This window comes from Hypoxylon trugodes, assembly GCF_022578975.1.
Source record: "Hypoxylon trugodes strain CBS 135444 unplaced genomic scaffold F4822scaffold_8, whole genome shotgun sequence".
NCBI lineage: Eukaryota > Fungi > Ascomycota > Sordariomycetes > Xylariales > Hypoxylaceae > Hypoxylon > Hypoxylon trugodes.
The window spans coordinates 2,514,345-2,537,389 of record NW_026250023.1 but is presented as its reverse complement, the minus strand read 5'-3'; the positions used below and the strand labels follow the sequence as shown (position 1 = coordinate 2,537,389).

Here is a 23,045-nt window from a genome sequence, read left to right as displayed (position 1 = left end):
GTTAACTCGTAGAGCATTAGAGGCGATTGAAGGCCGCGATCCCCCGGTCAGGATAAAATATAATGGGGAACATTTTATACTGTATATTCGCACGGCGTTTTAGCAGTTTATAATATATTGGACCGCCGTACATCTACGCTTAAAATAATTGTAGGACATTTGAAGTTTAATGCATTTAGTTGTTCACGATCAAGACATCACATCACGCGCGCCGATCTAGACGTGCTATACCTACACCCATAGATGTATTCGCCGCCCATGTGCGCCCATTATCTAGATGATTATCGGACCTATTATTCTCATTAGGTGGATTAGATTTATGTGCTGGTTGACTGGGGAAATTATTGATTTAACAAGATTTGGACCAAGTAGGGCCACTTCTGGATATGACACGTAACACCACGGCACACACAAAGCAGGGTACAACGAGAAGAGAAAAAAGAAAAGAGGAAATAAGACAGAGACAGAGACAGAGACAATGAAAACGAAGGGGAAAATAGGAAGAAAAAAAATCTAAGCCAACGGCTGTCTTCTTCATGGCAATGCAAAAGCATTGTTCACAATGAAAACGAGTTTAAAGTATCAAAAATTGCGCCTCCTACGATCCACGAGGGATAATAGAAGAGGGTCGACTCCACGCTGTGCAATGCAGGTCTTCCCCCTTCGCGATGCGATTTCTTGAGCTTGCATGCGCGGAAACAAGGTAAGTATGAAGAAGAGAAGGGAAAAAGAGAACAGAATGAATGGGCGGGTGGCCAGGTATTTAAAGGATTGCCAAAGCGGTGAGGTTGCCCGGAAATCAGCCAAACTGGCAGAATTATTGTGGAAAGTTTGCTCCCTGGTCGCCTGGGAAGGAACTACTGTGGGCCCCAATCCCTAGGTACCTTCTCCACCATAAATTACCACTATCAAAGCTATCTATCTAGCTTGCCCTATTGGACCTAGAATGATTTTCTTGTGGCCACCGTATATGGGTACGAAGAAGACCACCCCGCCGCCAAATCAATTCGCAAAAATTATAGCAATGATCTATGGATGCACTACAACAATTTTCAAAAAGAATTTCTGAAAAACAATTAGATTTGGTGATGTTATACGGATTTATAGATTGTACGTATTACGGTTGACGTTCGGGGTCCTTCCAATATTTCAGCGCGGAAGGTGCATCCCACCTCCGTACCTGCCATTTAGGTTTTCTATGTGTGCCCTCACTATAGAAATCAACACATCCGCTATAATGTGCTTCGTATAGTCTGGGTACGTAAGTCTTTGTTGAAAACAAGATGTTTCTATCACCCGCATTTGGTCTAGAACACCTGCGCCCAGCTATTAGTTCTGACGATATATACGAAAAGTTCTCGGCTTTAATCTTGATATTGTTTCTTAACTGCCTAATACGACTTCAGCCCTGGTTTGGGCCAAGATGCGGCACGACCATCATCACATCCTCAAATCTTTGCCGTCGTCCTCGCAACCACATATCAATATCATATCTCCTATCTCATCTTATCTCGAGATGCAAGAATGATGACGATACACCTATGAAAAATTAGAGATCTTACTCGCATGAACACTTATTGTAACGATGTCTTCAGCGTCATCAGTTACTACATTCCTCCCTACAGGCGCTATATCCCACTGGTGTTTAGCGCCTTTGTCCCCGCGCAAACAGCTCTTCGCTAACCCTTGCCCCGCGCCTTACCACCCTCCGCCTCCCCATAGCAGCTTCAGCTTCAGCGGGAGTGCACCTTCTCCACCCCCGATTCCAACCTCGCATCGCAATGACTTCCAAAGCATATGCTGCGACGGCCATATCGTCGATACTTCCCTAGACATATATAATCTCTCGGGTCCTCTCAAACACCCTAATCCTTTTCCGGTTTCTAACTCCGATATCGAACCGCACCCAATCAACTTATCAGATCTCATCTGCTGCGGTATCTCCGGGACACAAACCGAGGCGCTAAGCTTCACACCGAGTCCTAGGACCACATGTGCACCAGGAACCGCAGGTACACCATTAGCAAGTTTGGCCGCGACGAATGTCTCAAGCGCTAGTTTATATCCCGTAACATACGCCAGTGACACACCAAGCGCGAATCCATCGGCGACAGTCACCAACGACCTATGGGGATGGGGCGTTGCTCCTAGTTATGGTGCATCAGGCACGCCGGTGTGCTTATGGGTTAACACGGTAGAGAGCGATGTCAGCGTAGCAGAAGTCACGGTACCGGCTACATATGTCGCTCCTACTGCTTCGGCCACGGATACCGGTTCAGGATCTACGGCCTCGCCTACTTCAAGTGCTGCTGTGCCAATTACGAGGGCGGAATTGACGACTCGTTTATGTGTTACGTTAGGGTTGATGGCCTTAGGTGTACTTTTCGCTTAAGAATCGACTTTTGCGACTTTGTTTATTTGTATATACGTTGATGATACGATTTATTACGAAAAGCGAGATACGACGTCTATTTTGGACATATTTTAACGGTTGGTGATGGTTGGTTATGTTGGTATGAAAATGGTATATATTCTAGGTCAAATGCGACTGAGTGTTACACGAAAATGAATGCAACCCTCGGCTTCCTTCCGAAAAGATTAGTTATTGTAAAATTCGGGGGCTACACAATACACAGCTAGAGAGAATTTTCAAACTTCGTGTATCTATTCATTGTTAAGTATCTATAGGTTTGAATTTCTTGAATATCGAACTTCTGTCATCTTCAAGGGGTATCAATCCAAGAACGTCTCATCTCCACATCACATCGTATACACCACATTTATCTTCAACATTGCCCCATTTTCATACAAGAAGCAAAACAGCAAGAAAAAAGATATCAAGCAAGCCAAAACCAAGCCTTCTGCACCCAATTCCTAGGCACCGGATCCGTCTCCGCCGCACTCATATCATCCATCTCCTTCTTCCCAGTCCAAACATCCACCTGCTCTACTTTAATCGCAAACGGAGTTCTATACCAGACTTTATGCCCGACATACAGCACCAGAAAAATCGGAATTGTAATATACGCAGCCAGGAAACTTGCCGCACTCCAATGTGTAGGAAAGAAAACTTGGAACCCATTTGTAAGTGTGAGGATAACCAGGATAAACAGCACGGCGTATGTAGCGTATGGCTGAAGAGGCGTTCTGAACGGGAGATCGTTTAGAAGGCCATGGTATTCCATAGATTTTCGGAAGCGCAGGTATGTGATGCATATCACGATCCACGCGATAAATCCCGAGATCGTGGAGATGTTGGTGAACCATTGGAAAACTACCGCACCAGAGTTCGAAACATTGAGGAAAGCGAGACATGCGATGAGCAAAGTGAACCCAACAGCAACATACGGTACACCGCGACGGGTGGTAAGTCCAAAGATACGTGGCGCTTGTCCGTTGATGGCCATGGAGTACAGCACACGAGACCCGGAATAAGTGAACGCGTTAGCGGCAGACCACGCAGAGGTTAAGACCGCAGCGTTGATGACGTGATCGAGACCCCGGATACCAGCTAATGCGATACCGATGACGTACGGACTTGCAGATGCATTGGAGTCGCCATTGAGATCCCCGTTGGTGTTTGGCACGATAACGCCGATGACAAGGGATCCGAGACCGTAGAAGATAGCCAATCGCCACACAAAACGGCGCGCGGCTTTCGGAATATTGCGACGGGGAGCGACAGTCTCTCCCGCGGAAAGCGCGATGAGTTCCGGGGACGTGACGAAGGAGAAACCGGCGCGGACAAATGCAGTCCAGTACGCGAGGAAGCGACCGGTACTTCCAGGGACTAGATACGGGACGAAAGCACCCCACGGTTCTCCCCAGTACCGGAAATACAACGGATCATGATTCGGACCACCTCCGAAAAATAGGACTATGCCTAAAATGATTAAACCGATGATGGTTATAAGCTTGACACTTGCGAACCAGAACTCGGCTTCACCGAAGAAAGACACCGCGATAATGTTTAGGAATAACACGACGAGAAGTTGAATGGCGATCCAGACGGCGACGGGAACGGAGTGCGTCCAGTATTGGATGATGATGGCGCCGGCCGTGCATTCCGCGGCAGTCAGCATAGCATAGGCGTACCAGTAATTCCAGCCATCGGCGAATGAGAGACTAGGTTCCACAAAGCGGCCGACGAAGTATGGAATCGATATGCCTTTCATCGGAAGGAATGTCACCATCTCAGCCAAGTTGTTCATGATTACCCATACCACCATCATCATAGATAAGTACGCCATAAATAGCGGTGCCGGGCCCGTAGTCGCGAGGATTTGGCCCGAGCCGATGAATAGACCAGTTCCGATACTAATAGCATTTAGTTGCTGATATACACGCGCATAGTATGTGATAAAATAACTTACGCGCCTCCCAACGCAAGGAACTGAATATGTCGACTCTTCAATCCTCGCTTCAGCTGATGCCCGCTCTCAAGATTCATCTCCCCGATCTGATTAGACGCGCTGCGATGAATCCCCTTCGGCTCGGACTCGCCATCACGTCCGGCCTCATCAGTGGCGTACGCCACTTCTTCGGTTCCATCCGATCCCATCTTCCACTATATTTTCCCACTCACAATCTCAATTGTAACGTCATACAATATACTTCAAAAATAACTCTCACAATTCCTCATCCAAAAAACCGACTCAAAAAGACGAATTGATACAAATAACCAAAAATTAGGTACAAGGAAAATAAGATAAGAAGTAAGACGCGCCTAGGATTTATTTAAAGATAGAAGTTTATCACAAGATCCCAGATCCCCCAGCTGATTAAAACGTCGTATTACGTACAGATTTTAGACCAGCGCTGATAATTCAATTCCTCTCGCCCTAGGGTGAACTGACGGGGGGCAAAAATGTATGGATCTTACACCGACGGCCTTCCTAAAAGGTTGAGATCGGAGTTGACCATTGCCACTTTAGGGTAAGCCAATTGCGGGGAGGATTTCCTAGGGCCGGGATATTTCTATCGTGAAGATAATCTAGAAAAATTCTGTCATGAATGGAAACTTGAACGTATGATGGAATGCGGCATTGGAGTATTTTTAAGATATCTTAGGTTCATCTCAAGAAGCCAAGCTTTATTAGCCACTCGGTCTATTGTAGAAATTCATATTAGACCCTTTGTTAGACTCTTATCATCAAGGTACTTCACATTAGCGGCTGTAGCTTGGCTGATTACAGGGAAATCGGTGTCTTGATTTGGTTTAAGTACGATATTTTTATTGCCGCTTCTATCCGACTTTATCCGCCACTCTAAGAATCTCCGTGTCGGTATCTCCAAGATCGGGAAACGTTAGGTGTGAAGCTATGGCTTCATCTCGACGGTTTTATATACAAATGAGGTATCATCCGTCTTCCACATAGAAAGGTAATACTACTTTCTAGCGCATCGGGACCAGTTAAGATAAAAGATAGGGTAGTGTTAGCACGTTATGTAGCTTGGTGGATGTGATGACGACGCATCACCCCGGTCGCTTGCGTGGTACACTCCAATAAGTAGACCGTAAATTCCAACACTTTTATAGTGAAGGAACATGCAGATATTAATCGATTCCAACCCTTCATATGTCAGAATCGTTGTTTTTGGTCTTCTTTTAGTTTTTTTTTATCTATACAAATCCTATCTGTTTTTAATCCAGGTCTATTTCATAGCTAAATCATCAGAATCATGTTGGTCGTCTGAAGGGATGCGCTTCCGTATTCAACACCCAGTCGTCTAGACTGATAAGATTCGGATCCGAATATCTGTACAACATCAGTATTTGTTATCCCATTTTAACTGAAACGACGGCAACTTACAGCAGATAAAAGTATTTAAGCGTTTCAGCAAGCCAGAAACTTTCCATCTCATCTTTTTGGCTAGAATTGGGCACCAAGACGTTGTCGATAGCACTGTTACCAGCATCCGTCCGAGTTTGACTAACGATGGATTTAAACATTTTCCATCCTTTGTCTTGCCACGTGGTATCACCCGTGATGCGATACATGTACCAAACCGATTCAATAGCTTCCGGTCTATAATGAAGAAGAGTTAGTCAAGATCCGCTATGGCATGGATATCCGCAGCCATCACATTTGATATATCACTTACCGAAGGATATATGCATGATAATTCGCGCTGACAAAGCCGGGCGGGAGGTTATCCGACTCAATACGGTTCTGTACATATTCCTCGTGCGACATGGGACGCGTGGGTTCTGGAAGGTCCTCTTCTTCCTCTTCTTCTTCTTCTTCTTCTTCCTCCTCCTGTTTGAGAGGAGTCTGGTCGACATCATCCTTGACAGTTTTTACAACAGTATTACTGTCTGCGTTGATATCCAAAGCATCTTCCAACTTAGCGGTCTGACTCAATTTTTCAGAGCCACGACCGTTATTTACGCCGATGTCAGTCGAAGCGCGAATAGGTGGGGCCCTTTTCTGAACTCCGACGACACTCTCCAATCCATCCGAGTTATCGGTCTTCTGGGTACCAACAATTTGGGATTGACCCGACTTTTTGCCATCAACATATTCCTCTTTAGAGGATGTGCCAAGATTTTGGTGTCCTTTCATCGTCGGCTTCTGTCCCTTCTGCGCTTGTTGTTTCTTCCACACACGCAACTGTTCTTCGTACACTTCCATCTGCTCGTCGTGGGACTCGTAGAGGGGATCTAACCATTGCCAGTACATGGTCTCATTCCAATGACAATTGTTCACCTCGGCACACGGAACAACACTGGCACCTTCAGGCATGATGCCGGTCGGCGTGCTCTCATAGGCCCATACACAGCCATCAGTCAATCTTTTTCCAATTTCTACATCCTCAGGGATATCGAAGATTTTTCCGCCCATACCAAACATACCACCAATGAAGCATGTCAAATGAGTAACTTCCCATTCAGTCACAGCGTCGACCTCCGGGTCTCCTTGTGTATTGATCTTAGCGGAAAATAAGATATCACGATCATCGGGAACCATGGGTCGGAATAGTAGCCACTTCTTGACGGCTGCGGCAACCTTGAGGTGCATGGTCTTATACTTGGGTTCGAGACCACCGAGAAGCAACCATTGTTTGGGGAAGTACTCGTACGTGCTGTCCTGACTTCCGCCCATACTGTATTGCTCTGTGCTACCCCAAGATCCCGGCGCAAGTCCTTGTGGAACACACCTATCTTTCCTTGTGGTCTCATCTTCATCGGAGGAGCCATCATCACGGCTATCCAGCGTGGCGGTGTTCTGAGTCGTACTGCTTTGAGGTGCACTCGTCTCCGCCGGTGCGTACATTTCTTCGCCATTGTGCATGATCTTCACCTTCGAAGTACCATCGTCATTAGGTGTTCCAACTTCAGAACGGCCTTCCAAAACCCGGAATTCACCCCGAAACTCGCCTTTAGAAAATTTGCTTGGGCTATCGCTGTCGACATCGGACTTGCTACCCGTAGTGGTCTTGGAACTGGACTTCTGTTGCTCAAGCTTTCGCTCCTCTTCGAGCTTGGCTTCCTTGGCGGCAATTTCAGCTTCCGCAGTCCTGTTACACCCGCTTGCATCAACCCGTTCGGGAAAGATACCGAGGATCGTAGTTCCCCGCTCTTGCCAGTCATAAAATGCATCTGTGATGCGTGCTACGGCATCATAGTACTTGTTTTCTTTGGTGATTTGTGCAAGTCGGGTGAATTCCATAGCAAGAGATCCTAATTCTGCAACGCTTACTCCTGCCTGAGCTCTCTTGGGTAGCTTCGCAAAAGCGGGTTTCCAGTTATAGTAGAGAACGGGCATACGGTTCGGGGTATCGAAAACGCCCATCAAGATCTCGGCAAGTTCGAGCGCCTTCTCAAGAAGAATGTCGTAGCCTCCAGCCTTGCCTCCACTAACATCATAAGCGGCTATCAATCCACCAAGGTACCGAATGGTAGTCTCAAAGACGGGGATTTCGGTTCGAAATTCAGAAGTGGTGAAATCAATCTTCTCGACTTCGAGCATTGCTTCATCAAATTCTTCTTTCATACCCATGATCCAGAGTGTATCAAGCGCATCTACCAGCGTCGCAGCCCAGCCGCAAAACGGATCGCGGAATTTCTTGGATACGGGACTCAATTCGTCATGCCCTCTTGCATAGGTCATATAACCCTTCCAACCACGTATCATCTCGGCTTTCACTTGGGATAAACGATCCAATCGCTTCTCCTTAGCTTCTGCCGACTCTTTCTCGAAATCATATTGCACCGCAGGGATAGTCTTAGGTTTTCCCGTCGGCAATGGAATGATCTCGTCTTCAGGGACGGGAAAGTGCTCGGGAAACTTCTTCCAGTGTATTGTGGTGGTTGCGCTCTGCGTCTTACTCTTATATTGACCCGGAGCTCCATGTACACCTTTCCCAGCACCTTTAGCCCCTTGTCCAATATTTTTATCAGGTATATCGAGTAACGGAGCGGTGGTAGTTTTTGCAGCAACGTCCTTGTCATACGCAAGTACCTTCGTTTCGTTCAGCGAGTTCGTCTTCGTGGCCGTGTCGGGAATATCATAATCGATGTCGCTATCGTCGCTAGTGGTGGGTTTCAATTGGGGGATTTTGACCTTGGCGGGTTCTTTTTCCGTCTTTTCGAGTAATCGCTGTGTCAAGTCGTCATCCTCTTCGATAGGTCGGACGGTGCCACCATTTCTAACAGGAGGGGTTTGCTTGTTGGTTACAGGGACACCTCGCTCGGGCGATGACTTCGGTGGAGCTTTAACGTAGGGAATAGACGCCGACACAGATTCCCATTGCTCTCCATCTTTCGTAGCACGATACAAGAGGAACACGACAATCGCGGCAAAGAAAACGTAATAACGGTATCTGCGTATGCGCAACATCGTTACAATTGCACTTATTATATATAGGGCTGGATGCTTGTCAGAAGCCCCCAATGCAGTTTAGGAGGGGCACGGAAGCACGAAAGAGCTTTCAAGCCACTATCGTCGTCTCGTGCTCGCGAGATCGAACGAAGGGTGAAAAGGAACGAGTTAACGAGGTTATCGAACAGAACAGAATCTTGTCATCTTTATCCAACAGTGTATAAAGAAAAGGATTGCTAAACGAGGCTCAGCAAATAATATGGAGCAGCAAGTTCAAGCGGTCGAGCTGTGCCAGAAATACGAGCTCACGATGGACCGGGGGCTAAAAGCAAGCAAATCAAACAAGACTCAGTCTATTGAAGCGTCTCACTAGGTACTTTAGCTCTAGGCGGGGAATAGTAAGAAGAAGAAAAAGATAATGAGGGAAAGGGAAACTTGGAACTTGCCAAGAACGAATAGATAAATTCGATGACAATCCAAAAGTAAGAGAAGGCGAATTGTATGATCTAACATACATGCAATACATGGATAGAAGGACAGATGGCCATCAAAGTCGATGATAATTGCCGTGCCGCAGGGCGGATGAAATGCAGGAAAATGGGAAGCGCCAAGGGTCGAAATGTAAGGGTTCAAAATGTACAGGTGAGCGGATAAGACCACGGAGCATCTTGGCATCTTCCTTCATTGGACCCCTTTAGGTAGGCGGGTAGGCCAAGAGGGTCATTACTGTGTTGTAGGCTGACTCTTGGCATTGAATGTTTCTAACCGAATACTATGTTAGTGAAAGTGGCGATGTCTGCCTGAAGGAGCGTCAAAAATAGGATATATACGATGGGATTTCGCGATATGTTTTTACATGTTGAGATGTTTAGAGGAAGAAATAAATAAAAATGCGGCGGATGCATCCGATGGTGAAAAATAATGAAGGAGAAAGTTTCGGACAATTGGCGGATCTGTCGGAATGTATCCGATAAGAAAGAAAAAAAAAGTTTATTGATTGATTGTCCCTGCCTTGGCTCCCTATTGTTCTGAGCTGTAATTGCTTCGGATAGGTACCGAGGTAGGCAGCCGGTCCCCTAAAAGCAGATGCTGCAGAGTGGGTGGTGTCCGAAAATAAAGTTCAGCGGGATCCTTCGTCCCGTGGCTCCGTTTTTTAAATAAACGCATGTCACCTACGAGAAAGTCTAGACTCAATCCACTCTATCCTCCTTCCCTTCTTATGATAGACATCTTGGCAGTTTAGGATTGGAATTGTCCAGCAATCATCATCTCGTGACATTTTAATGCCGTCAGATAATAATTCCAAAGCATTATTAAAATTATTCCGACAAGAAACACACACGGAAATATTCATTTCCATGCGAAACAAATACCAATACACCACATCACGATATAAAGACCATACATAATCGGATAGTTCCGATCAAGTGTCACGTCGCACTCATCGATTCGTTGCGTCGCCCAAGTTGACGATCTTTGCGGGGTGCATAAACCAGGGTATATATCGTTTGGTAGTGTCACCAACCGACCGGAGACTAGATTGTTCATTATTCGCGCATACGCATCTACACACATTGGAAGTTGTTCCCCGAATGGTTTATATTAATTAACGGTTTCCAAATTCCGAACTTGAACTAATTCCCAATTCATTCTGCGCTATACCCGCTACCATTCACCATTATTGGTCTCGTGATATCTCACTGTTTCCTTGACCGTAACATCGGGGTGCAAGGTGGGGGACCACCGTATCGCATTTCGATGTCTTGCGCCTTAAAACCACAACGGTCACAAATTCCCATACCACGCATTCCCGCATCGAGATAACAAGGGATATCAAGGTTATCAGCAATCTTAATGGCCCATCCCATTAATGCCGATGCGTATCCTCTGCCTCGACTAGTCGACTTTGTCATGACCAATTCAATGACTTGGCGGGGTCGGATTAGTCAAGTGGGATGTCAACTTGGATGAGCAACTTACACATGTGGCCTTCCTTTCCTACAACAAGATAATGTGCTCTCGCTAGGGGATCGAAGAATTCCGAGAGTTGTTCTTCACTTACACCGGGAATATCTTCGCATCGTCCCCATCGCGATTTCCAAGACTTTGCTCCGATGTTCTGACCGGGTCGAACCACGTGGGCAATGGCCATCGCAACCGGTCTGTCTATATCTCTTGTTAAAATGTTTCATGCAAAAGTGGCTTAGGGTCTGTAACAATACTGTTCAAGTTCCTTACAACAGCTATTTTCGACTCGGGTCTGTAATAAGATTTCTGGCCTAGGAAGTTTTCAAAACTCCGCTGAAGCCATTTTCGGCCGCCATCCGTGTGGGGGAACACAACTTCTCCAGGCCCGGAAAAGGCTTCCCAAAAGATCTCTATGAGATCGGGAATATCGTCCGTGTTTGCGATTCCTACTTTTCCCGCCATGTCTTGCTCGATTCTCGAATACCGTCACTGATAGAAAACCCGATCGAATATACTAATACTCTACACTCGTCAACAGGATGAGCGATCGGTGGTTTATCTACCAATATACCATCCCATTTTGAGTTCAAAGTCATCAACTGTCAAACGTCAAACCCGCTGAGTCGATGTCATTGTTAACTCTAACTTTGCCTGTCATGACATTTACGGCTCCGTCCGACATGGTAATTAAACTTGCTTTCCCCGCAACGAGTTTGGATGACAGGTCGTAATCTTGACTCGCGTACTCAAAATGAATTGCGCTACGACACGAGGCCAGATCGACAACTTCACCCGAAATACCATTCACATGACCCTATCCGGTATTGTTTTTCCGATCTAAACCAATGAGCGAGTCTTCATGAAAAACCACAAACTTTCTCGGCATCAATAGATATAAGTCACGTTGAATGTTCCGATATGATCTGACGCGTTCTCACACTCGTCGGGGGGTTATGGATCTACGATTCTTCTTCGGATTGTATCTTACGATTAGAATCTCGATGACGAATGGTTCTCGGAAACACGTACGCGCTAATGGTTAATTCGCATCACGATTCTCATTCTAACTAAATATTCCCAAAGTTAATATCGCATTTTTCCATGTCCTCATTAAAATTCTTACTCCCTTCAATTCATTCCGCACCCCTACGATACGTTAATTGCTTCGAAGATCAATTCTGACATTCCCTTCAGCTATTGGTGTCACTATCATAAGGATTGGCATTACAATCACGACATCCACTGCCGTGATATATAGTGCAGCAATCCAATTGACTTCCTTTCACATTAGCTAACGTCCGCGATATCAACATCTATCTCTTCGCCAGAATCATCACTTCGGACAGTAACAGTATCAACCGATACAGCGCACACGATCCAAATTCCAAGATGACCGCTGACGTGGACGGCGCAGCCGATATCAAATGACTAAATCCTAATTAATGTCTATACTTAATCGGTAGAGCATGAGCGACAACTTTAGACAGAATGTCATTACTTACAGCCATTTTACAGCCTATTTTGGTAGTGCGATAGTGATAGAAACTTGATGGTTTAACGCGAACAATGGCGAAACAACAGCGCGGGCTTTTTATGAGGTCACAGCTGGCAGATACGATAGGGTTGACGTGAATAGGAAAGCCGATGGTTTCGCCAAATCCAGGTGGGATAGCAACCTATTCATACTTCAACTACAAGCGGCTGCTTATCTATTATTTATCCAGAAACCTGCTTTCTCCTCTCAAAGACGAAGAGATCCACGTCATTCAAAATCGACACATCATCCTCATAGTAAATCGGTAGCCAATGTGAAGGCCTCGTTCAAGGTAAGGCTCGGGGTAGACATTCTCAGGGTAGTACTGCTTGCATTCCTATCGTTAAGGCGTAGTACCGGTTGGCTACCGAGTATACACGCAATGCATATACTCCGTATTTAAAAGATAACGAAGTGCAATTTCGAGCCGGCGAGGAAAATATGACTCGATTTTGCGAATTGAGGTCACACTCATGCCGTAGGCTTCGGTATTCCTGAAGAGCCGCATCCAGACGGAGGAACTACCTAGATAGTAATTGGCTCTAAACACACATATCTAGAAAGGCATTCGAGGTCGCCCTTATGGAGTGCACCCTCGCCTAGACCCTGACACTCCTCAATCTGGCTGTTCCGTGGAGGGTTGAGTGGGGATTTTGCGGCCACTGTTCATCTTTGGGCACTCATACTAGACACTAAATAAAAAATGTTTAGAACAGAAGAGAAACTTCATTATTATCGCATACATGAAACTCCTAGGTAGGCAGGGTTTGATTTCTTTTCCATGTATCGGCGTTAGGAGTTAATGCCAAATGTATCCCATCATATACTGGGGGAATGACATCATAAAACCTGAATGCCTTCATGTGGAGATCTATCGAGCTATCATGTCGGGGTCAATAATCGAGAAGATTTCATCTTATTTTCATAGCACATAACTTGGAAATTTCATATCACTTAGCTTTTCGGAATAGAATCAAAGATGTCGCATCCAGACGCCAACTTGCATCCCGTCGCAACTGGCCTCGCCAAGAAAACAGTTGATGTACGAACCCCGCCCCCTTTTCAAGTCAACCCGAAATGCTAACTTACGCTCACAGGAACACTCATCCGAACAGCAGCTAAAATTATTCGCTGGGTGGTTCTGCCCATTTGTGCAGCGGGCATGGATCACACTCGAAGAAAAAAAGATTCCCTACCAGTACATCGAGATCAACCCCTATAACAAGGGGCCCGAACTCATGCGCGCGAATCCGCGCGGTTTGGTGCCAACGCTTGAGGTTGCGCCGGGGAAGTCGTTATATGAGAGTACGGTGTTGTGCGAATACCTCGAGGATCATTATCCGGACCATGAGCCTCGGAGTATGTATCCCACCCCTTCCTTTCGATTAGGAAATCGGGGTACTACAGCTAGATAGGCTGACCTATGTCTCTACGTGGCTACGTGAACAGTCCTCCCCGAAGCAGGTCAAGACGATTACACACGCGCCCGAGCGCGGATCTGGACGGACTATGTGACGAGCCGAGTGATCCCCGCGTTCCACCGGTTACTTCAATTTCAAGCATCAGCACACGAAAACGGCGAGCAGAGACTCGATGAACTACGGGGCGAGTTTAGGGGTCATCTACTCGAATTCGCAAGGGAGATGGATCCTCAAGGCCCATTTTTCTTTGGCAAGGATTTGAGTCTTGTGGATATTGTTATTGTGCCTTGGGCTGTAAGTTCTTCATCTCTTCCATGCCCCTTAAAACAACACCTAATGAGAGCCACAGGTCCGTCTTTGGGTATTTGATGAGTTTAAGGGTGGCCTGCGTATCCCAGAAGTTGGAAAAGGGGGCTCGGATGAAGAAGTTTGGGCTCGATGGCGTAAGTGGTTAAATGCAGCGTCAAGCCGTGATAGTGTTAAGAAGACGACGAGCGACCATGAGCACTACCTTCCAATCTATAAGCGATATGCGGATGATGTTGCACAGTCGGAATTAGCGAAAGCTACGAGAGCCGGTAGAGGTGTTCCGTGATGTAATTCTTTTGGATTAGGGAAAAGGAGGAGAGGGGGGTACTAGGTTACTTAACCCCTATGCTAGTCGCTTTCAAATTCATAATCAAATTAAGACCCAACATCACATTCAAAGAATCTAATAAGTTTATATTTTCAATTTTTTTTTGTATTTTTTCCTAAATAGTTACGTCTCAAATCTATGTATTATTCGGTTGAATAATCGATGTGCCCATCAATCCTAGGTACCTACTCAAGAGGTAGGTAGGTAATAAGCGTTGCTTCAGATGGGTACGTGAGTTCGGAAACTTGCTTTTTCGTGGTCCACAACACCAATCCACTCCGGTGTCATTGTAAGCGTCTGGATAGCTTCGCTGCAGATTTCGTCGAGTTGGGTACCGGGACTATAGTTAAGGTCCTTAGTCATGCCGTATGTTGCCGATAACACGGGTCTGATGTTCTCGTAAAAATTCTTATAGCCTTCATGATTGGGGGCATAAACCATAAAGAAATAACTTCCCTCGGGAAGGTTCATTCTGATAAGTTTTTCTGCAAGCTCTATAGAGTCTACGTATTTAGGAGATGGAAATCCTTCTAGGATGATGCTGTTACAGTCAGGGTAGTCCTTGTGCGTCTGCTTAATTTCCTCTTCCATGGCGCGTAAAAAGGCGTCCACGGGTACTCTCTGTTTTCTAGTGAGGCAATTGTAGATAATGGCCGATACTGGGTCTTCGCCCTCTCCGAAGCAACGAGTAATGTCCTCGGAGTCGATAGGTTTTCCAACTTTGTGTTCGACGAACTGTTCCATTTTACGCTGGAAAGTATAGAACGAACCGCGAACTATTCCGTCGCCACTTATCCGTTCAAGATTGAAAGGATAGCCGAGCTCTGAGGCGACATCTTCCAAATCGCTCCGACCTAAGGTACTCGCGAGGAAAATGATGGGAAGGGTATTGAGATCGAGAGACATCGTGTTGGGTAATTAATCTTGGTATAAAGATACTAATGAATGGTTCTTGACACAAGAATCGCCAATGAAAATTGATAAAGTTGTAGTGCTGAGGCTATGATGAATAGTCTTAATAAGATAAGATGCTGGGATATAATGACGGAAAGAACGAGAGGGAAGAATCGCCTTTTTATATCCATCGATGTCTGGTATTGTTTCCAAAGAAAGCTTGGCTGTTGCGGGACACAGCTATTGTAATTTATTAGTGTGATTGTTTTCAAAAATTATACAATAAATGTATGTTAAGGAATAGAAGCACTTGAATAGAATATAAATACGCCGTCCAGCTCTGTTAGTGGCCCCCTTTGCGACGAACAATCAAGAGTATCCTCGACGGCTTTTCGTAGTTGGGCACGCTCACTATATATACAAAGCAAGGAAGCAAAAACGAAGAAAATAAAGATAAGGGTGCTTCTAACACCCCATTTTCAATATAACCTCTCCTCACTCTAAATGTCTTGATAAAATAATAGTAATGAGAAGAAAACGCAGTAGGGGACACGGAAACTGAATAGATACCTTATTAAACCACACGTATATTCCGACACCCCTATAAGGTACCGTATCGGGAAACCCTATATGCCTGTTACCGTTGGCTCTATAAGAACTACAAGGCGAAGAACGTAGTGTAACCCATTTCAACCACCGTTACTAAAATAGCTTTACGTTACTCTTTCTATTTATTATTATTATTATTTTGTATTAAGTAGTAATAGTAGGAGCCCTGGGCTCCTCTGCAGGGTTACGGTCTACTACAATCTACAATCTACAGCTTACAGCTTATAAGGTTACAATGCTACAATGATACGCAGAGATGGTGATTAAATAGGAGAATTAGGTAATGGAAAGATTAATGCGAGGATTGGTAGGTAGGAAGAGAGGTAGGGAGAAAGATTAAAATAAAATAAATTTAAAGTAAAAACTTAAAAATTTTTAAAGTCCTTAATATATGGAGTAATAGGTAAAAAAACAGTGTAATTACATATGTTTGTATGTTGTTATGGTAAAAAAGTAGGTTTAATCTAACGATAGCTTCCTTTTTCGGTAACGGTAGGCGGTTACTATCAAGTAAGTGGTATTAGTAACGGTAATACCCTATTGCATTTTCCCACCATGGCATCCTCAGTGCCAGACAAAATATTCAATTCCGCCCTTAAAAAGTGCCTATATATGCTAATTACCTAGGTACCTAACGGGTCTTGGAGGTCGCCTCCAGTGTTGAGCATGATGTGGAGAATAGGGGGGCGCTCGGTCATGAAGTGATACATCTTGGGAAGTATCGGGAGGACCCTTATCGCCGATACAAGGACAAAGGAGTTCATGAGGCTACTGGTGCATGTATACAATAGTTCCGTAGTAGATACCTGCGATCTCTTCGCGCAACAACAGAGTTATTAACCCCCAATATGGTTGGTCTCATGACAAAGCTACCTATACTAATTATCTCCGAATTAAATAAAAAAAAAAAGCCTTAGCGTCACGTTTGAAGAATCTGGAAACTGTTATATTTTCAATTTTTTTTGTATTTTTTATAAATATGGATGTCTCGGTCTACGTAGTAGTTTGTTGAATACCTAGGTAGACAATGAACCTACTTGCCTACCTAACCTACCAAATATCTGCCAGATATGTTAGCCTTACCAGTCTATTGATCTTAGGATATATCCTGATAGTTACAGCGATTTCCCTTATCAGTCATATTAGCGTAAGGTATTCATGAACACTACTACACTACCTCAGTAAGTACACCGAACGACATTGGTTTACTGTAGGTCTGTTCGGAATCTCGATTCGTCACCGTAATCATAACCTTCTAGTACATTGCGCCACTCCGGTTTCTCAGAAAGTATCTTGATGGCGTCGTTGTAAGCCCGCCCGACGTCGTAATAATCGGGACCATAAGGAAGGTTGATAGTGGTATCCAGCCCTGCAAAAAAAGGTGCTATGTTTTCATTGAAGTGTTCAAATTCTTCGTCTTCATCGCAGTGAATCATGATCATGTAGCTTCCAGGAGGGTAACTCATACTGGCGAGAGCTTGTGCGAGTTCTTTAGTGTCCACCTCGTCTGCATATGGGAACCCTTCTATGTAAATGCCGTTAGAGCCGGCATTCTCCGCTATATGGTTAAATTCCATCTGCATAGCGCGTAGGAAGACCTCCACAGGTACCTTCTGCTTTTGAATGAAGCAATTGTATATAACAGCCTCAATCGGGTCTTCGCGTCCCCCAAAGCAGCGAACAATGTCCTCGGAGTTGATGGGTTGGCCGACTTTGTGCTCAACACAGCGTTGTACCAACACGGCACAGTCATTGTACATTGAAGTAAGTACATGTTTGGCATCTACTCGACTGAGATGGAGATCATTGGCGAAATCCATTGCGAAACTTCCCTCCCAGTGAAAGCCTAGATTGGTCGCGACGCTGATGATGGAGAGTGAACCCGCGCTGAAAATATGGTTGGTAGACATTATGTCGGATATTTGACTTTCGTAAGAAGATACTAATGGATTCTTGACAGGAGAAATGTTGATAGAAGTCTAAGTGATAAATTCTGAGTGATAATATTGTAATGAATAGGTAATCTGAATAAGATGATAGGATATCTCTCTCGAATTATTCAACGGAAATAAGCCTCCTTCTTATACCTCTTGATGCCTCGATATTGTTGTTAAACCATTTCGCTGTTATGAGACGCGACTATTGTAATTCATCAATGCCATCATATTAAAACACCACAGCAAATGCGTGTTGAGAAATAGAAGAGCTTGAATAAGATGCTAATATAGTTTCTACCCCTTTTTAGCGTCTCATAGGGTTACCTACCTACAAGCACAACTTTTCATGCTTATCATCCTTACAGGCAAAGAAGGGGAGCAGCAAGAAAGAGAAATCGAAGAAGAGGACTAACGTGTCCTAGTGCGTGTATACTGCTAGCGTAATTGCAAGGTCGGATATTTAAACCTGTCCTCGATGAGAAACGAAAAACCAATACACCACGTTGCAAAAGCAGGTGTAATAGAGTGGTGCAAATGCAAGGGGATAGTGTTCTATATTATGCGACTTGGTATCACCGGGTTAGCAGCGCTCTACTTTACGGTAACATTTCATGTATAACGGTGAGTCATCTTCACTGTCCTCTTCCTCGGAATCGTCAGAATACTTGTAAAGGAGATCCCGGAAGTCCTCCCACTCATCTTTTTCCCCTAATATATCAACAACGTCTTCATACATCTGCCAAACGTTTGTAGGGTCATCGTAGCGGATATTTATAGTGTTTTTCAATCCTACAAACATAGGCGCTACGTTTTCGTTAAAGTCGGCTAGTTTCCTCTCAAAGTCCTAAAGTTGTCCAACTTCCCATGGCATATGCCCACCAAGACGTGCTCTGTCGGCTTCATTAGGGCCATCAATCATAGCTAGATAGCTTCCACGAGTAAGTCCCTCGTACTTACGGAGGGCCTGTGCGAGCTCCTTGGAATCTACCTGTTCCGGGAATCCGTCTATAAGGACTCCCTTGTAGAACTTTCTGTTTGTCAGAGCAATCGAGTCGCTAATAGCACGTAGAAATATATCCGCTGGTAATTGTTTGTTTTGAATGAGGCTATTGTAAACATCGATTTGTACCTCTATTTCACTATCGGTATACATGCAACAGACTTCCCCGGGATAGCAACGTTCCATATCCTCGTAGGTTTCAATAGGCCGTCCCAGTTTGTGTTTATTATAGCGTTGTACCAACGTTAAACCAATTTCGAATATGCTTTCGAGAAGCTGGGATGGGTCTATTCGGCGGAGTTTGAAGTGTTCAGCCATTTGGCATCCAAGACACAGTCTCCAGGTGTCTGCAGGAGTACCCAGGAGATCGATAATAGGAATTGGTTCCTTTTTAACTTAGTTATCAGGGCCTTCCATATTGAATATTCTTAATTAATTAGCTAGGATACGTCTCTCACATTGAGAAGGTGAAATCGTCACTTTTATATTTTGGGTTGTCTCGCCGTCTCAAATGGTGCGGAATGGTTGCTACTCAGGTTCTAAATGACGACGTGACATCGCCATTCACAATAACAATGCTATAGCTCTAGGAACCCTAGAAACAAAGCGGTGGAACGCAGCCCGTTAAAGAATAGAATATCCGAGTAAAAACACCCCCTCCTCAATCTCCCTGATATGCTCTGTTATTGGTTTAATTTTCATCAAAGAATGCAAATCCATCCATTATCCCACCACATTCGAGACTTAAGATAAAAACCCAGAAAAACATCCGTAATGGAAGAAAAGCTATGTTGTTTGTTCTTCTGTGGTCCAAAAGGACTAAAGCTCCCCAGAATCCATTGTGAGTTGGACGCCCTCCTCATGGTGGATATGCATCTGTTGAAGAGTTATATCCTCCGCAACATCTTTCCAGAACCAGCAGGTTCTATTTGAATTTTGATCATCTGTGACAAGGCGAAAAACGCGGCAAAAGTCCCACATTCATGACACCTGAGAGTTCGTCACCACTTCCATCTGCAACTGGCCACGCTACCTTTGGTGACGAAAGACCTTTGTTTGGATCTCCAGTGAGGGCAAACGACGTAAAATAATTTTTGTATGTCCTCGGAGTCTCGTTGCCCAGAAACCAGGCGTAGAAAGGGCCTATGTCCTCATGTAGGAGGTCAATCACTTCCTGCTGGCTATTCAGGAATAGTGGAATTAAGTCTGATGCGTGAACAGCAAACTCGATGCCTGGAAACGCATATTGCATCATATAAGATACTTCTGAGTATGCCTGGAAGAGGTCTCTTGTGTTACACGTGAACATTGCATCCCGGATGACTATAGCAAGGCATTTTTGGAAATTGCCGTTGAGGTCAACTGCGCAGTCGTATCGTTCCCTGATTGCGGTCCTCACGTTTTCCAGATTTTCACTTGGGAAAAATCTGCGTAGATACTCGTCGAACTCTGCTTGTGTGGTGATTTTCGGAGTGAAGCTGTAAGGCTCATTCGCGCAGTGGGATATTATAGCAGCTTCAATGCCTTTCCAATACTTGTCTGAATTGAATTTATGTCAGCATTAGACCAAATTTCCGGGTTTATTGTCTTCATACCGTGATAAAAGCTGACTGCGGGAATAGATTGAATCCAAACCTCATCCACCGCCGGTCCCACAGGAAAGAAACCTTTCGTCCTGGCTTGGGAAAATAGCTTTTGATTAGCTAATATCAATTTCTCTAGAGAAGAATCCTCTAGACAGTTAATGTTATATTCGTAGCCACATCCGGAAAGGTTTGAGAACGACTTATAGATCATATCGAGCTCGCTATCGGGGGAGTTATCCCAGGACCATTGAAAAGCGGGACTTAGAGCCGCGAATGTACTGAACAAGGGATCTTTTTTGCCATCTTCTCGGATGAGGTGATGTAGAATAGATCCCGTGCCGGCGGACTCGCCCCAGGCAATCTTCATATTGCCCATGAACAATAGGCTCTGGGTCCCTGAGGACAGGTTTACCTCCAGGGGGGTCTTCTAGTCCTGAAGTATTGACTTGGATGCAAGAAATTTCATGGGCGATATCCTGCACCGTATCATTGAGCCAATCTGGAGAAATAGCTTGACTGAAGCGGCGAGGTATTGCCCCAAAACGGACATTTTTGAATAGGAAAGTCTGTTAAACCGTTAGGGAAGGCTGGCCTTCATGATAAGCGTGATCTTGTCATTTTACCTGGTTATCGAGTTCATAGTATGTAGCATTCCAAGTTCCCCATGGAAGCTTCAATTGCGGTACAGAGTCTGGCTGGTATGTTGCCTCCGTTTTGAGCGCGGCAACGAGGGCTAAAATGCCCCAAAGGATAACTTGACGAAGCATTTAAGAAGTACCTATTCAGCTTAGCACAACTAAACTGAGTACAGACACTCTTCAGTGCCACTAGAGATGATCTAGAATGAAATTTAGAATCGAGGTTATACCGTAAAAAAGAGTTGTAAGGTTACTTTACGAAAGGAATATAGGGACCTAATTTAAAGGATGTGAAGAGCTGTCTTTGAAGTCTCGTAGTATATATCGCTTGCAACTCTGGCTCGGATTTCAGAGCACAAGTCATACGCGACGAGTTTGCGTGTAACTCGCTTCTTTAACTGAAAATGCAACACAAATTAACAAGTCAACCATTGTCGCTGTCGTAACCCCGCGGCGCAAAGGCGGGAATAGGAGTATATTCGCATTGCAGATCCGTACGACGGATTGAAACTCCGAAAACAATGTTATCGGGTCACTGCATTAGGCTACTAATATGTTCCCTCCCGGGAACGTGCTTCGGGCCTATAGATCATGATGATCTCCGCTCTTCGTCGTGGGTGAAGCCGCAGCCATTATTAGGCTAGGTGCAGCTTACTGGATCGGACCTTGGGTTTGCTTTTGAAATATTGATTAGCCAAGCCCAGACCGACCCGCAGCGACAATCCATCGGGGAGTACATTCAGTACGCGCATCTCGTGGCGTTAGATATAGGGAATTTTTCTTTTTCATTCATGCAGCACCCCTTGGGAGGAGATGAACCCAACGCCACATATCCTGCCCACCAGCATCTTTTCATCTCCACTGGAAATGGCTGGCGCCGAACTAGTACATATGGTGCATCTCTCCTATACGCCAATTCCGTATAAGAACATTGATTTCTCGCGATAGTATGGGTAATTCCTGTCCAGCATGTTTTTCGCAGAGGCCCTTTGATAGTCTACCTAGACCCTCCTACCTCTAGTCATTCTTTTCGACCAGTACAGACTCCAAGATGTTCGTCTCCTGGAGCCTTTTTATGTTGCTAAGCTCGGTCGGAGCTGCTCCGTTCGAGTTAATTGCAAAGCGTCCACTCGGCGATCACCAATGGGCGCGCAGCAAGAGAGACAGCTGTCCAGCTTATCTCGAAGCTGGCGAATACGCCTCCTCGGACTTCATCACACAAATCTCGGAGTGTGAGCCCGACAAAGCCTTCGGTCCTCAGTCCAAGAGTATCGTCACGCCCAATGATATTTCGTCGGTTTTCAACTTCGACGTACCGACGTCTCGCTCCGATGCCAATTGCACGCTCGAGTTCCTCTTCCCTCGTCAAGACCAGCTCAAGACTTCGCACTTCACATATGATGGACCGGGGTCATTTACCTTCACGGGGTATTTGGCCGGTAGTTGTCCTGGACCCGAGACCACGTACAATAACCAGCCGACGCCTGGTACTTTCCCGCCGTTTCCACCTATTCACATGGAGCCAGGTAATGCATACACAATTGATATCGGCCCCTGCACTTTTGCTGCTGGGACGTGCGTTGCTGGAAGTGAGTTCGGAATTACCCGCATCATGCGAAAAAGTGCGGAACACTAACAGAGATGCAGTGATTTCATCAAACGATACTACCTTCGAGTTCACACAGGATGATGATGAATGTCCTATTGGTATTTACACTTCGTATAGTTATGGATTGGCGTGCCCTCCGGAGTATTGTCCATAGATGTGGTTGTGGTGATTGCATTTTGGCGATCATTCTCTAGGCACCTGAAATGGGTGGGTGGGGTTTGATGAAGGGGATAACTCGTCGGATTAATTCAGGGGTAGGGGTGGAAATTGATGTATGCAAACGGCACATATATACCTAGGTACTCGGCTATTAATAATAAGACTTGAGTCGGCATGCCGAAGTTGTATTAATTAGCTATTCCGAACAGGGCTTCGTGTAAAAGTCCT

The 23,045-nt window shown here is 45.2% G+C and overlaps 9 protein-coding genes across 9 annotated transcripts; 2 read left to right on the top strand and 7 right to left on the bottom strand.

Annotated features, from left to right (window-relative positions):
- The first annotated feature begins 964 nt into the window (after positions 1 to 964).
- F4822DRAFT_414442 (uncharacterized protein) lies at positions 965 to 2,645 on the top strand. The gene has a single exon (XM_051459145.1). It carries the CDS (start codon positions 1,586 to 1,588, stop codon positions 2,390 to 2,392), a length of 807 nt encoding a protein of 268 aa, XP_051311681.1. The 5' UTR covers positions 965 to 1,585; the 3' UTR covers positions 2,393 to 2,645.
- On the bottom strand, positions 2,615 to 4,795 carry F4822DRAFT_357383 (proline-specific permease). The gene is made up of 2 exons (XM_051456056.1): positions 4,374 to 4,795; positions 2,615 to 4,317 (listed from the first exon to the last, which is right to left on the bottom strand). Exons 1-2 carry the CDS (start codon positions 4,559 to 4,561, stop codon positions 2,838 to 2,840), a joined length of 1,668 nt encoding a protein of 555 aa, XP_051311680.1. The 5' UTR covers positions 4,562 to 4,795; the 3' UTR covers positions 2,615 to 2,837.
- An 885-nt stretch (positions 4,796 to 5,680) lies between these two features.
- Positions 5,681 to 8,843, bottom strand: F4822DRAFT_438360 (glycoside hydrolase family 47 protein; the record flags this gene model as incomplete). The annotated part of the gene is made up of 3 exons (XM_051462507.1): positions 5,681 to 5,759; positions 5,814 to 6,029; positions 6,106 to 8,843. The coding sequence occupies 3 exons, from the start codon at positions 8,841 to 8,843 to the stop codon at positions 5,681 to 5,683; spliced, it is 3,033 nt and encodes a 1,010-aa protein (XP_051311679.1).
- Positions 8,844 to 10,000: 1,157 nt separating this feature from the next.
- Positions 10,001 to 11,809, bottom strand: F4822DRAFT_357379 (uncharacterized protein). The gene is made up of 3 exons (XM_051456055.1): positions 11,048 to 11,809; positions 10,806 to 10,991; positions 10,001 to 10,752 (listed from the first exon to the last, which is right to left on the bottom strand). The coding sequence occupies exons 1-3, from the start codon at positions 11,253 to 11,255 to the stop codon at positions 10,523 to 10,525; spliced, it is 624 nt and encodes a 207-aa protein (XP_051311678.1). The 5' UTR covers positions 11,256 to 11,809; the 3' UTR covers positions 10,001 to 10,522.
- Positions 11,810 to 12,671: 862 nt separating this feature from the next.
- On the top strand, positions 12,672 to 14,441 carry F4822DRAFT_357440 (putative glutathione-S-transferase theta, GST). Its single transcript, XM_051456057.1, has 4 exons — positions 12,672 to 13,369; positions 13,425 to 13,686; positions 13,777 to 14,042; positions 14,098 to 14,441. Exons 1-4 carry the CDS (start codon positions 13,307 to 13,309, stop codon positions 14,341 to 14,343), a joined length of 837 nt encoding a protein of 278 aa, XP_051311677.1. The 5' UTR covers positions 12,672 to 13,306; the 3' UTR covers positions 14,344 to 14,441.
- A 163-nt stretch (positions 14,442 to 14,604) lies between these two features.
- Positions 14,605 to 15,291, bottom strand: F4822DRAFT_432763 (uncharacterized protein; the record flags this gene model as incomplete). Its single annotated transcript, XM_051461708.1, has 1 exon — positions 14,605 to 15,291. One exon carries the CDS (start codon positions 15,289 to 15,291, stop codon positions 14,605 to 14,607), a length of 687 nt encoding a protein of 228 aa, XP_051311676.1.
- A 1,802-nt stretch (positions 15,292 to 17,093) lies between these two features.
- Positions 17,094 to 17,798, bottom strand: F4822DRAFT_432762 (uncharacterized protein; the record flags this gene model as incomplete). The annotated part of the gene is made up of 1 exon (XM_051461707.1): positions 17,094 to 17,798. One exon carries the CDS (start codon positions 17,796 to 17,798, stop codon positions 17,094 to 17,096), a length of 705 nt encoding a protein of 234 aa, XP_051311675.1.
- A 607-nt stretch (positions 17,799 to 18,405) lies between these two features.
- On the bottom strand, positions 18,406 to 19,143 carry F4822DRAFT_445743 (uncharacterized protein; the record flags this gene model as incomplete). Its single annotated transcript, XM_051463420.1, has 2 exons — positions 18,406 to 18,629; positions 18,705 to 19,143. The coding sequence occupies 2 exons, from the start codon at positions 19,141 to 19,143 to the stop codon at positions 18,406 to 18,408; spliced, it is 663 nt and encodes a 220-aa protein (XP_051311674.1).
- An 84-nt stretch (positions 19,144 to 19,227) lies between these two features.
- On the bottom strand, positions 19,228 to 21,472 carry F4822DRAFT_357343 (Alpha/Beta hydrolase protein). The gene is made up of 3 exons (XM_051456054.1): positions 21,035 to 21,472; positions 20,421 to 20,977; positions 19,228 to 20,364 (listed from the first exon to the last, which is right to left on the bottom strand). The coding sequence occupies exons 2-3, from the start codon at positions 20,785 to 20,787 to the stop codon at positions 19,766 to 19,768; spliced, it is 966 nt and encodes a 321-aa protein (XP_051311673.1). The 5' UTR covers positions 20,788 to 20,977; positions 21,035 to 21,472; the 3' UTR covers positions 19,228 to 19,765.
- Positions 21,473 to 23,045: the final 1,573 nt, after the last annotated feature.